This window comes from Mus musculus, chromosome 6 (assembly GCF_000001635.26).
Source record: "Mus musculus strain C57BL/6J chromosome 6, GRCm38.p6 C57BL/6J".
NCBI lineage: Eukaryota > Metazoa > Chordata > Mammalia > Rodentia > Muridae > Mus > Mus musculus.
In genome coordinates, this window is record NC_000072.6 from 126,939,638 (window position 1) to 126,953,830 (window position 14,193).

Sequence of the window (14,193 nt, forward strand, 5' to 3'; positions counted from 1 at the left end):
CTGAGGCGGCGCCTGCGTGCTGAAGAGAGGGCGCCTGCGCACACACACCGTGGCCCGGGCACGCCATCCTGGATCCTGTCTGCTCAGACTTAGCTTTTGTTTTGATACTGCACTTTCGTCACAATTGCGATTTGGTACCGAGTCTAAAATACAATATAAAAATAGCGACACGCCTCCAATATTTAGAATGACTAACTTAAAAATAACTGGAACAAAGGGGGTCTTGGATAGGCGTTTTCCTTGGCGCTTGAGGAAAGAGAAACATGAGTTCCGAATCTGCCAAAGTGGATCTATTGGAGGTTAAAAAAAAAAAAGCAAGAAGTCAGCTGACTTATTTGGGCAGTTCTGCGTTGACAGCTCCAAGTGTGCTTTGGTGTCTGATGAGAGAGGTGAGTTCGAGCCCACAGCGAAGAAGCCCCTTCAGTGTGGAGGACCCAATGACGGTATCTGGTACAGACTTAAAGAACAGAAGGAGTCTTCTAAGGGCCATCTAAAGTGCTGGAGTGCAGCTTGCCATTGCCAGTTCAGTGTTTGTGGTCAACTAGGCTTGTCGTTTTGCATGTTGCTCTGACAGGGTGTAGGCACACCCAGAGAATTCGGAGACGTAAACTGGATTACGATGAATTGTATCCTGAGAGCAACAGACCACAGGAACAAAGAGTAACATGAAAACGTGTGTTTTTATTGGTTTTGTTCTGTTTCATGTTACAATGTATTCTAATTACTGTCTCACCTTATGTCGCACCTGTCCCTACTAACTTGCCCATCCCTCTAATCTCTGCATTTCCACCAGTCCCCTTTCTAGATTCATGTCGTTGGGTTTTTTTTGTTTTGGTTTGGTTTTGTTTGTTTTTGTGACCCTATATCTTAATTAGACCAGACTATTGAATTGCGACTACTCATTGGAGCCTGGTGGGGGCACCCGTGGGCACACAACTGAAAAATAACTTCCCTTTTCCTGAATCTGCCCATAGAAAACAGTTCCTTAATGACACATGGGTCATTCTGAGTCGTCTTCTCTCTTCCCTCTGCTGCTGCTGAGGCTAATCTTATGCAGACCTCTGACACTGCAGTGAGTTTACTGCTGTAATGGCAGCGTCTTGTCAGAAGGTGGCATTTTGTCTTCCTCTCTATGATCTGGTTCCTCTATTTTTCCACTTCCTATTCTGCAGTGTTCCTTGAACCTTCACAGAGGTGGTATAAATGCCTTGTTTAGGGCCGAGTCCCCATCCATCACATGTTCTCACCTTGTGGCACCTGGAGTCTGTACATTCATTATAGTTCACTGGAAAGAGACAATTCTCTGATTAAGTCTGGGAGTAGCACTTGTCGTGGGTATAGACATGGTGGTTTGACAGTGTCCATTTAACTGAACAACAGTATTTATGTTCCCCCCCAGGGCCCATCATCTTCCCTGCTATGGGTTTCCAACAGGAATCATAGTGCCAGGCAGGGGTATGCTCCTATAGAGCTGACCTCAAATCCAGTCAGAGCAAATTGGATACCCTCATAATGGTACCCTAGTGCCCAGATGAGCATGTCTTGCCTGGCAGGTTAGTAGAGTTCATAGAGTCCACAGCTGGGTTGGACCAGTAATGAAATTTCTCTTATAGCAGCCTCCTTAGTATCTTCAAGGACCATAAAAGATAGCCAGCAAAGAGGAAGCTTCCAGCAGAGTTCCAGCTTGGCTTTTTTATATCATCAATTGAGCTGTGCAGTGTCTTTAACAACAGAGTTTATCATCTAGTTTTTATGGACGACCAAGAACAATGACAACAATCTCTACTGTCCTGGGAGTTCATATATATATATATATATATATATATATATATATATATATATATAAATGCATACATATATATGTACATATATGTGTGTATACATAGACTGATGGCTAGCTCTTTAAGGGACCTCGACTCCTACTGTCTTTACTGCATTTTCTTTTCTCTGAGTAGTGTTCAGTGTGCCTTGGGCAGCATCCTGTGTGGTCTGTTCTGTGCCCGTGCTTCCTACTTGGAGATCTTTCTTGTGTTCCCATATCCTTTTTCTGATACATCTCCTGACCTTCAACATCAAACATCTTCAAGCTACCACTGGGTCTCCGTTGTGTTTGGCCACTTGTATGAGTTCCGTAAGCTAGCTGTACACTTACAGACCCCCAACCCGTCCCTCCTCCAGCATTTCCTCTTGCCCCCCCCCCACTCTGTACCTTCCCTTGTATTAACTACTTGTTATTCTTCCCTAGGAGTAAAAGTACTTCTTGAGCATATTGTTTGCTCTGAAATTAACTTTAAAATAACTTTTCATTTTAAAAAAAAAGGAAGAAGCAGCATTTGGTTTTTGTCACGAAGATGAATGTGCAGGAATAAGCAGGAAACACTATAATAGACTGGTTGTGGTGGTGCACACCTTTAATATCAGCACTTAGGGTGGGGTGTGCTGAGACAGGAGAATCAAATGTCTGACATCATCCTAGGATACGTAGTCCTAAGTCACCCCAAGATGCACAGTGAGACATCCTCTCTAATAAAATGGAAGGAAAATGAAGACTGGAGTCGTTGGTTCAGCATCGCATGGGGGCGGGGTGGGGTGGGGTACAGTCTCTGAGGGATGGGCTGTGTTTTAGAGGTGTCCTGTGGCCGTTTGACTCATGGTTCTTTGGCTCATCCTACAGAAACCCTGCTGAAGAATATGAAGAAAAACCGAGAAAGGTTCTGCAACAAGGAAAGGGAATTTGTGTACAAGTTCCAGGTAGGACGTGAGCGCTTAGAGCTGAGAGTGCCCCTCAGGTTTCCTGTGGAGGAGAATGCCAGTCATCTGCATGGACGTCTGATGCTGCTGCACAGCTTGCCTTGCTTCATAGAGAGTGGTGAGGACGGACCTCCTTTTGTTTCTCCATAGTCTCTATTGTTAGATGTTTCTTGGTAGAGCACAGATTTTTGAACTTGGGATGTGACCCATGAGTCTGCACAACTGAGTGAGTGTCGGGCTCATGATGAACATGTCAACCTGAAGAGGTTTTCAGCACAAGTGACCAAATGTTAATTCAAAGCCAGCAGTATGGTGGATTGAAGGAGCTCAAAGCTTGCTTTGCACCGCCCATGCCACTGAGCTGCCCACTGCCAGTGAGTGCTGCCCACTGCCAGTGAGTGCTGCCCACTGCCAGTGAGTGCTGCCCACTGCCACGGAGCTGCCTACTGCCAGTGAGTGCTGCCCACTGCCAGTGAGTGCTGCTGAAGCCTCCTGGAGCAGACTCAGACTGCTGTTTGCACTGCGTTTACTGTCTGGCATGGCTTTCTGTTCTTGTAGAAATGATGGTTTCCACTCCTCCTTCCTCAACACTGAAGCTTCAAATTCCTGTATCTTCAGATTGTATTGTGTTGGAATGTTTTTGAGTTTAAACATTTTTTTATTGCATTTATTTATTGTGGAGGCAGAGCCTATGTGTGTATATAAAAATTTGCTTAACAAATTTTGACATGAAATTAAGACAGAATTGCTAGCAATTTCTAAAAAGGCCTTAAATACGTGTTTTGGCATCTTATACTATGTATTTATGGAAAATAGTATTCTTGACATTGGCAATTATAAAATCAAAATGAAAAAGTTAAGTGTACTTTCAGTATTAAGTATTCAGCCAAGATTTAATTACTTGTATTAAAATGATCAAGCATATTCATTTCATTAGTACTCATCTTTTATTTTGTGTGCCTGGGTTGAGGGGGTATGTGCATGTGTGACTCTATGAGGTGTATCTATCTTTGGGGAGTGTATGTCTGTGGGGTGTGTGAATGTGTGTGTGTGTGTGTGTGTCAGGGGAGGTTATATGTGGGCATGTGAGTGTGGAGGGTTCATGTGTGGGCTTGTGAGTGTGTGTGTGGGGTTATGTGTGGGCGTGTGTTGGGGGGTGGTAGGGACCAAAAGTTGATGTCAGGTCTTCCTTGGTTGTCCGCCTTTCTGTTCTTTAGAGTAATGGTCTTTCACTGAAGCCAGAGCTCACCAATCCAGCAAGACTTGGTGGTTAGTGAGCTCCGGGGATCTCCTCAGCCCAGGCATGATAGGCACACACTGCTAACCCCTGTATCTTACATCGGTCCTCAGGATTGAAGTCATATTTACACGACAAGCCCTGTGCTCACTGAGCCTCCCCCAGCCTTTTAGTCTTTAATAATTGGATTTATATACACCAAGGTATCATAAGTTTCCTCATGATTTTTAAACAGTGAGTGTTTGATTCTGTATACATATTACCGATTTTACATACCTTTTGTCTTAGTTGGTTTTGTATTGCTGTGAGAAAGACCATGACCAAGAGCAAATTGGGGGAAGGGGTTGCAGTTGCTGTCTATCATGGGGAAGTCAGGGCAGAACCTCAGGGCAGGAATCCGGAGGCCGGAACTAAAGCTGAGGTCATGGAGGAGCACTACGTACTGTGGTGTTCTCTGTGGCTTGCCCGACCTGCTTTCTTCCGGGCCTCGGGTCCACCAGCCTAGGAGTGATACCAGCCACATCAGTCCTGCATCCGTCAAGATCACGGCAGTGCCCCACAGGCCTGTGCACGTGCTGCTCTTATGAATCATCTTCTCAGTTGAGGTTCTCTGTGAGATGCCTGACTTGGGCAAAGTTGACAAAACAACCAGGAACCTGTACATCTGCGTTATGTAAGACTGTATGGTGAGAAGGAGTCCACTTTATTTTTAGGACTTGTTCTCTCAGGTTCACGCCACCAACTAGAGCAGTAAACAGGTTGTAAGGGAAGCTAAAAGCATTCTAGCATGTCCTATCATATAAACCAGGGATCAGGACACAAACAGGGCATGTCCTCACCCCATTGGTAGTTCTCAGAAGGCTGCCTCATCCCACACAAACACTATTATTGGGAATTGGTCAGAAATATGAATTCTACATTTTAAATTTAAAAAAATTATATATTCATTCATTTTGTTTATATACAACTCTATGTGTGCATGTGCATACCACGGCACATGTGTGGCAGTCAGAAAACAATTCTTAATTCTCTTCTTCCATCATGTGGGTCCCAGGGACCAAACTCAGGTCATTTGGATTGGAGGTAAAATGAGATTTCACAATGGAATGCTTTAGCCTACTGTGTGTGCATCTTGCTGAAGATAGCATTTGTCATCCCTCTTATAGACTTAAAAGATGCTCTGAGCCGGTTTATAGAAGAAGAATCCCTCAGAGACCATGACAGCGATGCAGAAGCATGCTTGGAGGCCGTTAAATCCGGTGAAGTAGATCTGCACCAGCTGGCAAGTGCGTGGGCCAAAGCTTACGCTGAGGTAAGATGGAGGTCAGAGCCACGCCCCCGGACACTGCGGACTTTGTGAAGGTGCTTTAGTTGTTGACGTCATAGGAAGCAAAGGAGAGGATGTACAACATATGTTCTTGCTCCTGTGTTTCTGTTCTGTGTCAACATGAATGAGCTCCTAAGACAAAGTATTTTTATTACATTTTTGGGGTGTGTGTGTGTGTGTGTGTGTGTGTGTGTACACATGTGTATGTGTTGCTTGTGCCACCAAGCACTTGTGGAAGATGACTTAAGGGAATCGTCTCTCATCTTCCACCGGGTAGGTCCCAGTGAACTGTTTCTTCGGCCCAAGACCAATCTTCATTATTTTTTTTTATGAAATATTTTTGGAATAATACCTATGGAAACAAGAAGCTACTTTATCCTGCATAGTCCTTGGAACATGTTTACATCAAAAAAAAAATCAGTCTGAATTTCCAGCTGAGCCGATGTCTTGGCTGCAATCTGACAGCCCACAGCAGTGATCAGAATTTCTTCTCAGCTCTGGTTAACTTCTGTCCTCACTTGCCTTCATGAAGTTGTCAGTATTTCTCTGTAGGGTTGTGCGGCTAGTGTGCCCTGTTTCATGCAATCCAAGATGCCACACACATAATTATTTTATTTACTAACTTCTGACTCTTTTTAGAATACATTTTGAATAATCAGTTGTTCTTCTGGCTGTGAATTACTACATACAAATTATACTTATTGTGCGGGATAGTTTTATGTTAGCTTGACACAAGCTAACGTCTGAGAGGAAGGAACTTCATTTAAGAAAATGCTGTCCTAAGGCATCTCAGTGGGCGTGCCTATAAAGCATTTTCTTAGTTAGTGATTGATGGGGAGGGCCCAGCCCGCTGTGGGTGTTGCCATCCCTGGGCTGGTGGTCCTGAGTTCTACACGAGAGCATGCTGAGCAAGCCATGTGGAAAAAGCCAATAAGCAGCACTCTTCCATGGCCTCTGCCTCAGTCCTGCTTCCGGGTTCCTGTCCTGCTTGAGTGCCTGTCCTCAGTTCTCGTGATAGTGAACTGAAACTGGGAGTGGAATGAACGCTTCCCTCTCCCGGTTTCTTGGATCATCATGTTTCACCATGGCCGTAGTAACCCCACCTAAGACATCTGTCATAAAACACATTCAAATGCAACTCAAGTTAGTGGTTGTGAGAAGTCCTACATCCGCACATGGATGGCGACGTGGAGGGTGTTAGCTTTGTTGTTCATCCCGTTGTGCAGGCACACACATGCATCGTGTATAGATATGAGGTCACAGCACACTGACTTTCTCACTGTCCTGGGCACTTCTGTCCCTTGCTCTGTAGGAGTACCTCATTCCTTTCCCTAGGTAATCCATAATAACAAGTTAGATTGTCTCTCTCCTCTCCGTGTTCTTTTGTTATATTTAGACAATTCTAGAATAACGGCTACATGTGTGTAAGTGCAGGGCCTCTGTGTCCCTGTGTGATGTGCATACTTTTCCCTGTAGCGTGGCCAGCGGTGCCTGCCCTGACTGAATGTGTGTGTCACCTCACAGACCACCTTAGAGCATGCGAGACCTGAGGAGCCTGACTGGGACGAAGACTTTGCAGATGTGTACCATGACCTAATCCACTCCCCGGCCTCTGAAACTCTCTTAAATCTGGAACACAACTACTTCGTTAGCATCTCAGAGCTGATTGGTGAAAGAGACGTGGAGCTGAAAAAGTTACGAGAGAGGTAATACTCATTGCTTGTGTTATTATAATTAAATGTCACACTGTGACATATGATAACCTGTAGGACAGGCAGTTTGCACTTTTATAAAATTACAACACTATGCAAAACGCTTCAAATGAGCTGTCTTCTTTGATCTTTAAGCCCCACACTTAGCATCTTCATTGTGCAGGTGAGAAAACCTTGGCTTACATGAATCCACTGATTTATCCGAGGTCAAGCTAGAATTTCAACCCAGTGGTTGAGAAAGACTTCAGAACTATTAGCCCTTCCTCCTTGCTCTGTACCTGCTTCGAACCTCTTGTGGGTGGGCTTCCTCTAAGCCACAGTATCTTTCAGTTCTCTTACAAACATCTTGCATCAGGAAGAAAATAAAAAGAACCCTAGAATCCTCCCAGGGACTTTTGATCAGCTTTGAATTCCTTCCATAGAGTCTACCTAAGACAGCAGGCAAAGAGGGCTTCGTCAGAGTAAGGAGAAAGCTGCGGCTCCTTTGATGTGAAGTGTGACTTGTCAGGTCCCTCCCTCCGGTTCTGTTGGTGTGATGCAAAGGCCGTCCTGCTAGACAGACAGTCCATTTGACTTAGCAGGTCCTTTATTAGTTTAAAAGCATTTGTTTAAGAGTATGGGTATACATACCATTGAGATGGATTTTAATATTACTTGTATGATGTTTTTGTTGTGGAAGCTTGTTAAGAGCAACTAATACTTGATTTTTTTGTGGGTGAATTAAGGTTAATACCAAGGAAGTCAACTTAGATGAGATGCCATGTGCTCTTGTTTCTCATTAGCCTCACATAAAAAAACATTAAGACTAACAGTGTGTGAATAATTTGCTTTATTTTTAAGTTATTATGGTTAATAAAAATTAAAATATAAAAAATCATAGATGGATTTCATTTCTTTCATGATGCTGAACAATGAACCCAGACCTTGAGCCTTGTGTCTAAGGATTCAGCCAACTGTCAATCAACAACACGAGGGGAAAAGAGTTATACCTACTCTGAACATTCTCAGCCTTTCTCTCCTAGTTATTGCTAACAATGCAGTATAACAACTAGTTACATGGTTGCCCTAGTCATCAGAAGTGCTCCAGAGATCAGTTATAACAAGCTGGATCGTGCAAATAGGTTGTGTGCAAATGCTCTGCCTGGAAGTCCCTGTGAGTCCCAAGGGCTACCTGTGTTGCTCAGTTCCTTTCTGCCTCCTATGTGTTCCTGGCTAGTGCTTCCACCAAGCCCAGGACTTCTTTAACCCCTGCCTGCTCCTCCTGCAGAGATCCTGTCTGGCCACCTATGGTTGGGCTGCCCTCTTTTCTGAATCGGAGGTGATTCCTATTCGGTTTATTTATTATTCTTTGAAACAGTTCCTACTCTACCACAGACAATGAAGTAACTCACTAATTATTCACCCTCTCTGGAACCTGATGATTTTTTTCTCCTGTGGTTTTTTGGCTTTGTTTGTTTGTTTGTTTGTTTTAGGAAAAGTTATATCATTTTATCACTTGACGTTCAGGTTGCAGAGTTGTTGTGCCTGGTATTCTGAGCCAGTGTGTAGTTAACATGTTATTTGAAATAGAATAGGCTCTCTTTTGAACTTAATCTAGGCAATAGCTTTAAAAGTAATTATGTGATTAGCTGCATTTTAGATACATTCAGAATGATGTAAATGTTCATGAAATTTTATTTGTTGAATTCTTTTTGTCTTTTTTTAGTGAAAAATATCCTGCTTTAATGAAACCACATTTTAGATAGTTCTTTAAACATTAGAAGGAATGGTAATAGCATTTTTTATCCACTAGAGGGAGTACTTGTAAAATATTAATGCAGATATGTAGATATTTTTGTTTCTAAATGACTCTTACTTACAAGCATCCTATTCACTGGACACTTAGTACTTTCTGAAACATTAGTGACCAGCAGTGGTGGTGCACAGCAGTGATCCCAGTTCTCATGAGGCAGAAGTACAAGGCCAGACGCGGCTGTGTCGTGAAACCCTGTCTCAGAAACCAAATCAAGCAAAAAAGCTTATGGGGCCATTGCATTGTGTATAGTACAGTGGGAGCTACGTCACACAGAGTGTTTACTTCAGAAGATGTCAAAGTGCTCATGTGTATCACTCATCACATCCATCCTACTTAAGTGTTTGAATAAGTATAAACTCAGTTTTAAGAACAGTTTACTTAACTCAATAACAGTAAAACCGTTCCATTTTGTTTATTATATATATTTAAATTTATATGTTTACTTATTTGTGTATGTGTGGAATATGTATATAGTCGTGTGGGTGTTTTCATGTATGTAGGTGGGTGGTGTGTGTGTGTGTGTGTGTGTGTGTGTGTGTGTGTGTGTGTATCTAATGTATGTGAAGCCCAGGTCAGTACTGAGTGTCTTCCTCAGTCTCTGTCCACCATCTTTTTTGAGACAGGTTTTTCAGTGAACTTGGAGCTTGTGTGTGTGTTTGGCTTGGGTGTCTGAACAGTGCCCTCCAGGGCCCTGCCTGTCTCTGCTTTTTGAGACTGGGGTCCAGATGTGCTCCCACTCTTAGCTTTCCTGTAAGATCCAACCAAACTATCTCTCAGTCCCTCAAAATATCATTTAGAATACATTTTGGATGCATTTGTATTAAAAGATACTTTTTAATTTGAGATTTTAATGAACAAATGTATTAATGCACTCAGAACAGACAATATATCATAGAAGTACGGCTCAGTAAAATTTCACAGAGCAAGCCAACCCTTGTAGCCACCACCCAATCAAGAAATGGATGTTTTCCAGCAATACCGAAGCCTCCCTAGTGCCCTCCTGGTCTCCCTAAATGACTTCTGTCTGGACTCCACCATCGCTGATTGACTTCTCCTGTAGGGAAGCCCATTCTGTCCATGGTTTCTCTGGGTGAATAGAAGGAGTAGCCCCAGGCTACACCATCAGGTTGTAGTTTACATTGCTTCTTAAAGTAACTGTGTGACTTACTGTGTATCTTTTCAACCGTAATCAGTAGTTTCTGGGTGTAGTAGACTAGCTTCCAGCATTGAGCTCCTGTCAGTTCATATCCACTCGCCTGGGAAATCTGCTTGGGCTGCTGACGGAGCTCTTTTTGAGGAACTAGATGAGAAGGGGTTGGAACTACTGAACAGCCATGAAAGCTTGCTGGATTTCATCTGTTTCCAGCTATAGATGAAGCTCAGCGTGATGATCTGGCTGCACGTGAGGCACGCTTGGTACTTGAAGTCATAGCTGTCAGTGCTCACATACTCTTTTATGAGGACTGGGAGCATTTTCAAGATGGAGTATTAAATCTCAGATATGTTATCCTTCATAAAATTAAAAATTATGTTTTCACTCGTGGCTGTATGCCCTAAACGTGTGGTGAATATATCTTATTTGTTAATTTGTGTTTTAGACAAGGTATTGAAATGGAAAAGGTGATGCAGGAGCTGGGGAAATCGCTCACAGATCAAGATGTGAATTCACTGGCTGCCCAGCACTTTGAATCCCAGCAAGTAAGTGAGATGAGGTGTGCGGCTTTACATTTGCACTCACGTTTTCTCTTTCTCGTGAAAAAATGACTGCTTGGTTCTCCCTCCCCCTCCCCCCTCCCCCTCCCTCCCTCACTTTAGGACTTAGAGAATAAATGGTCAAATGAACTGAAACAGTCTACAGCTATCCAGAAGCAAGAATATCAGGAATGGGTGATAAAGCTTCATCAGGACCTAAAAAACCCCAACAACAGCTCCCTCAGGTACTGACTGCGGGGGTGGGGGAGGGCGCTCCTGTCACTACTGATGTTTACTCTAAAGCTGAGCCTTGTTGGCTAGATATGTTTGGCAATGAAAATCCAAGATTTTATATTTTAAAGTATAATAAATCCAAGTATATAAATCCAAGATTTTATATTTTTAAAGATTGATTTGTGTTTCCTTGGTGTGCATGGGTACCTTGCCTGCACGTTTGTCTGTGAGGTGCGCTGTTGGATCTGCTGAAGCTGGAGTTCAGGCAGGTGTAAGCAACGGTGTGGGTGCTGGGAAACTGAACTCAGGTCCCCTGGAAGGAGCAGCCAGTGCTCTTAACCATTGAGCCATCTCTCCAGCCCTTTCTTATAGGTTTTTTGAGACAGAGTCTCATTATATAGCACTGCGGATCTCAGACTTGGCATTTAGCCTAGGTTGGCCTTGAATCTGGGGAAATCCCCCAGCCTCAGCATCCTAAGTGGTAGAATTACAGGCATTTTTCTTCCATTTCATTACAGCGTATTACTCTTGGCATGACTGGATGAATGCCAGACACTCTCTAAGCAGAAAGAGAAAAGTTCTTTAAGTACAGTAACCCTTTTCCAGAATATGCTAGCGCATGTCGTAAGCATTGGTATACAGCCAGGCTGGCTTTTGGATGAGCATGGTCTCTTATGTCGTGTCAGTCTCCCGGTAGTCTTGCCTCGAAGATGAGAAATATAGCTCTGTGCGCTCTCTCTCTCATTCGTCTTTTGTTTCTTTTGGAGGCTGGGGGACTGGGGGTGCTGTTTGTTTTGTACAGCCTAACAGCTGCTTGCCACGCACTCTTGACACTGGCCTGCCCACCTAACATGTTCAGTAAGCGTTGGGATGAATGGATGCACAGATGCATCTCTATGTAGTCAGGCTGGTTACTAGCTCAGGTGGTAAGGTGAAGATCCGAGTTTGTCCTCCGACTTCACGCATGTGCACATCACGCATGTGCACAGACACACGCACCTCTGTAGACAAGAAACGAGCTGGTAACATCTTCCCATGGCAGTTTTCTTACCTCTTCTCTGCATGTGATGGTCTTTCATTTGCTTCACCATTTTCCCAATTGTCCGTCTTCTAGGGACAGCCCATGTCCTTTACTTCCCAGCCAGAATTTTGAGAACAGTGGAGTTCAGGGGTCCAAGCACACCGTGCATTGGGCTTTCTGTGCAGGAGTGCATGCACTGACCCAAGTGTAGAGCATACACTGTGAGTTGTAGGCAATGGCATTCAAAGCCATGGATTTAAGGAAGCTAAAATGTTCTTGCTATAGAACCTTGCTAAGTTGTGCTTTCTGGCTCAGTGTGTAGGCCACTGTATAAATTCTGGCCTCTAGCTGCCGCTTCTTAAACCGTTATGCCCTCGGGAAAACTTGTACTATTATTATCTTTAGTAGATATTTCCTCAAGCAGCAGAAATTCTGTTTTTGACTCCTGGACAACCAAGCTTATTGAGATAAATAATATGAAGTAAAGTCCACCTGTTAGAGGGACCAATATCAGCTCAGGACCCTGAAGACCAAGTTCTCAGCATATAGATGTATTTGCCCCAGAGGGACAGGGGGCAGGGAATAAGAGACAACAGCAGGAGATAGAGGGTGAGGGAGAAGGGGAAGGGAATGAGGGAGGGAAGAAAGAGTATTTGTCCCAAAGAGACAAAGGGCTGCCTCTGGAAAGAGAGGAGACACATGTGGCCCATAGGAAAACAGAGATTTATAAAGGTACAATGGGAAGCCTGCTAGGATGAGGTGTAGGATTTTGATTGGGCATGTTAATTGAGCTAAATGGGGGGATTTTGATAGCTGGACCTTGATATTCAGCCTCAGGAGGAAGAAGTGGCCAAGTACGGGAATGACCCTGGGGACTGGCTTTGGGAATATTTTCTAATGGCTTTTAGCCAAGCAGAAGGAATGGAGGAGACGGGCAAGGCCTGCCAGAGCTATGTTTGCCATGCTCAGACTGGCTAGAGTCCCTTCAGTCCCACCTTTCTCTTTTATGCTTGGGTCATTGGGTGCTGGGTAAGTGGGTGTTTCCTGATGACATTGGGGCATCATTGGTAGGGGACCCTGGTTGAGTTTCTTCACCTGTCCTAATGGAGCACAGATTAAGGAAAACGTGCTCTTCTTGTAGCATGCTGTCTGCTCTCGGCATCCCGTCAGCCTCCTGGAGTGGTAGCTCCGCTGCAGCCTTGACCAGTGCTCCCTGCTCTGTGCTCCATCCTGACGGGTGTGACTGGGACTTCCCATTCCCTGTTCACTGTCTGGGTCCCTGATGGCTAAGGTGTGGGACAGTGTCTCTCCTTGTGTTTTCTTCTCACCAATCTGTGAGAGCTCTGCCTGTGTGCTTACACCGTCTGGATGTGTGTCTGTCCTCAGATGTTGCCTGTGTGCTTACACTGTCTGGGTGTGTTTGTCCTCAGAGGTTTTGTCCATCCTTGCTCCTGCTCTGCAGCTTGCTTTTTTATTGTTTCACTTTTACCTTTTAAAAGCAGACATCTGTTGATGCAGACTGGCCTGGCTTAGCTAGCAGTGACCTTCCTTCCTGTGCCTTCTTGGTGCTGGGATCCTGGGTGTGTGCTACCATAGCCAGCCCTTCCCCCTCCTGCTTTCTACTGTAGGTATTGGATTAAGAGATTTCAGCAGGGAGTGGCAGCCCATGTCTCTAATCCCAGCACTTGAGCAGTGACGGATTCATCTCTGAGTTTGAGGCCAGCCTGGTTTATATATCGAGGCACTACAAAGTAAGACCTTGTCAAAAGAGGAATATATTTAGCCAGAGAGCAATTATGTGCAGAAGTTAATGGGCCATCGCTATTTAGAAGATTCACATTTTGTCAGCAGGGCAGCAGATCTGTTATCTATACAGTCAGTGCCCAAACGGCTCCATTTTGTATAGTAGCTGGATGCTGCTCTGGGCTGGAACTCGGGTTTGCGAGTTTTTCTCTGCACGCAGCCCCATCCTCAGCATCCAGCGGTCTTTGCACACCCGTGCCGTGGAGTGAGAGCTCTCTGTGCAGCTGTCCTCGCACAGCAATGGCGTCTTGTTTTCTGTCATTTGCTGTGGGTCAAGCCATCTACTGTTTAGCTACACCACAGCCCTGGTCTACCTGTGTCCAGGTCGGTTGCCTGTCAGTCCAGCTCCAGTCTGGAGCAAGCCTTGTGTCTGGCTCGGATGTCAGTCATTCGAGAGGCATCTCTCATCTCCCGTCCCGTGTTTCCTTGGACACAGTTTGTGGAGACTGATGAGAGAGTTCAGGTGCAGGAGTCTGTGGCTCCGACCTGGGCTAAAGTGACTTCTACCCTGCACATGACCTTTTAGAACTCTGGTGAGATTTTTGGCTGATTTCTGTTGACATCCTTGTATGACAACACCCTTTGAAAAGTGTGCACCGATGAAAGCAGGCTGTCCTCATG

The 14,193-nt window shown here is 44.5% G+C and overlaps 1 protein-coding gene across 2 annotated transcripts in view; it reads left to right on the forward strand.

The window, feature by feature from the left end:
- Positions 1–328: 328 nt before the first annotated feature.
- Positions 329–14,193, forward strand: part of D6Wsu163e (DNA segment, Chr 6, Wayne State University 163, expressed) — a 35,739-nt gene continuing 21,874 nt past the window's right edge. The window contains exons 1-6 of one of the 2 annotated variants that reach the window (NM_138594.3): positions 329–389; positions 2,675–2,869; positions 5,155–5,300; positions 6,840–7,021; positions 10,421–10,520; positions 10,638–10,759. In NM_138594.3, coding sequence (NP_613060.1) covers positions 2,692–2,869; positions 5,155–5,300; positions 6,840–7,021; positions 10,421–10,520; positions 10,638–10,759 — 728 coding nt within the window. In that variant the 5' untranslated portion in view covers positions 329–389; positions 2,675–2,691. Of the gene's footprint in view, positions 674–2,674; positions 2,870–5,154; positions 5,301–6,839; positions 7,022–10,420; positions 10,521–10,637; positions 10,760–14,193 lie in introns of both variants that reach the window. The other variant, XM_006506217.2, reaches the window with a different exon arrangement.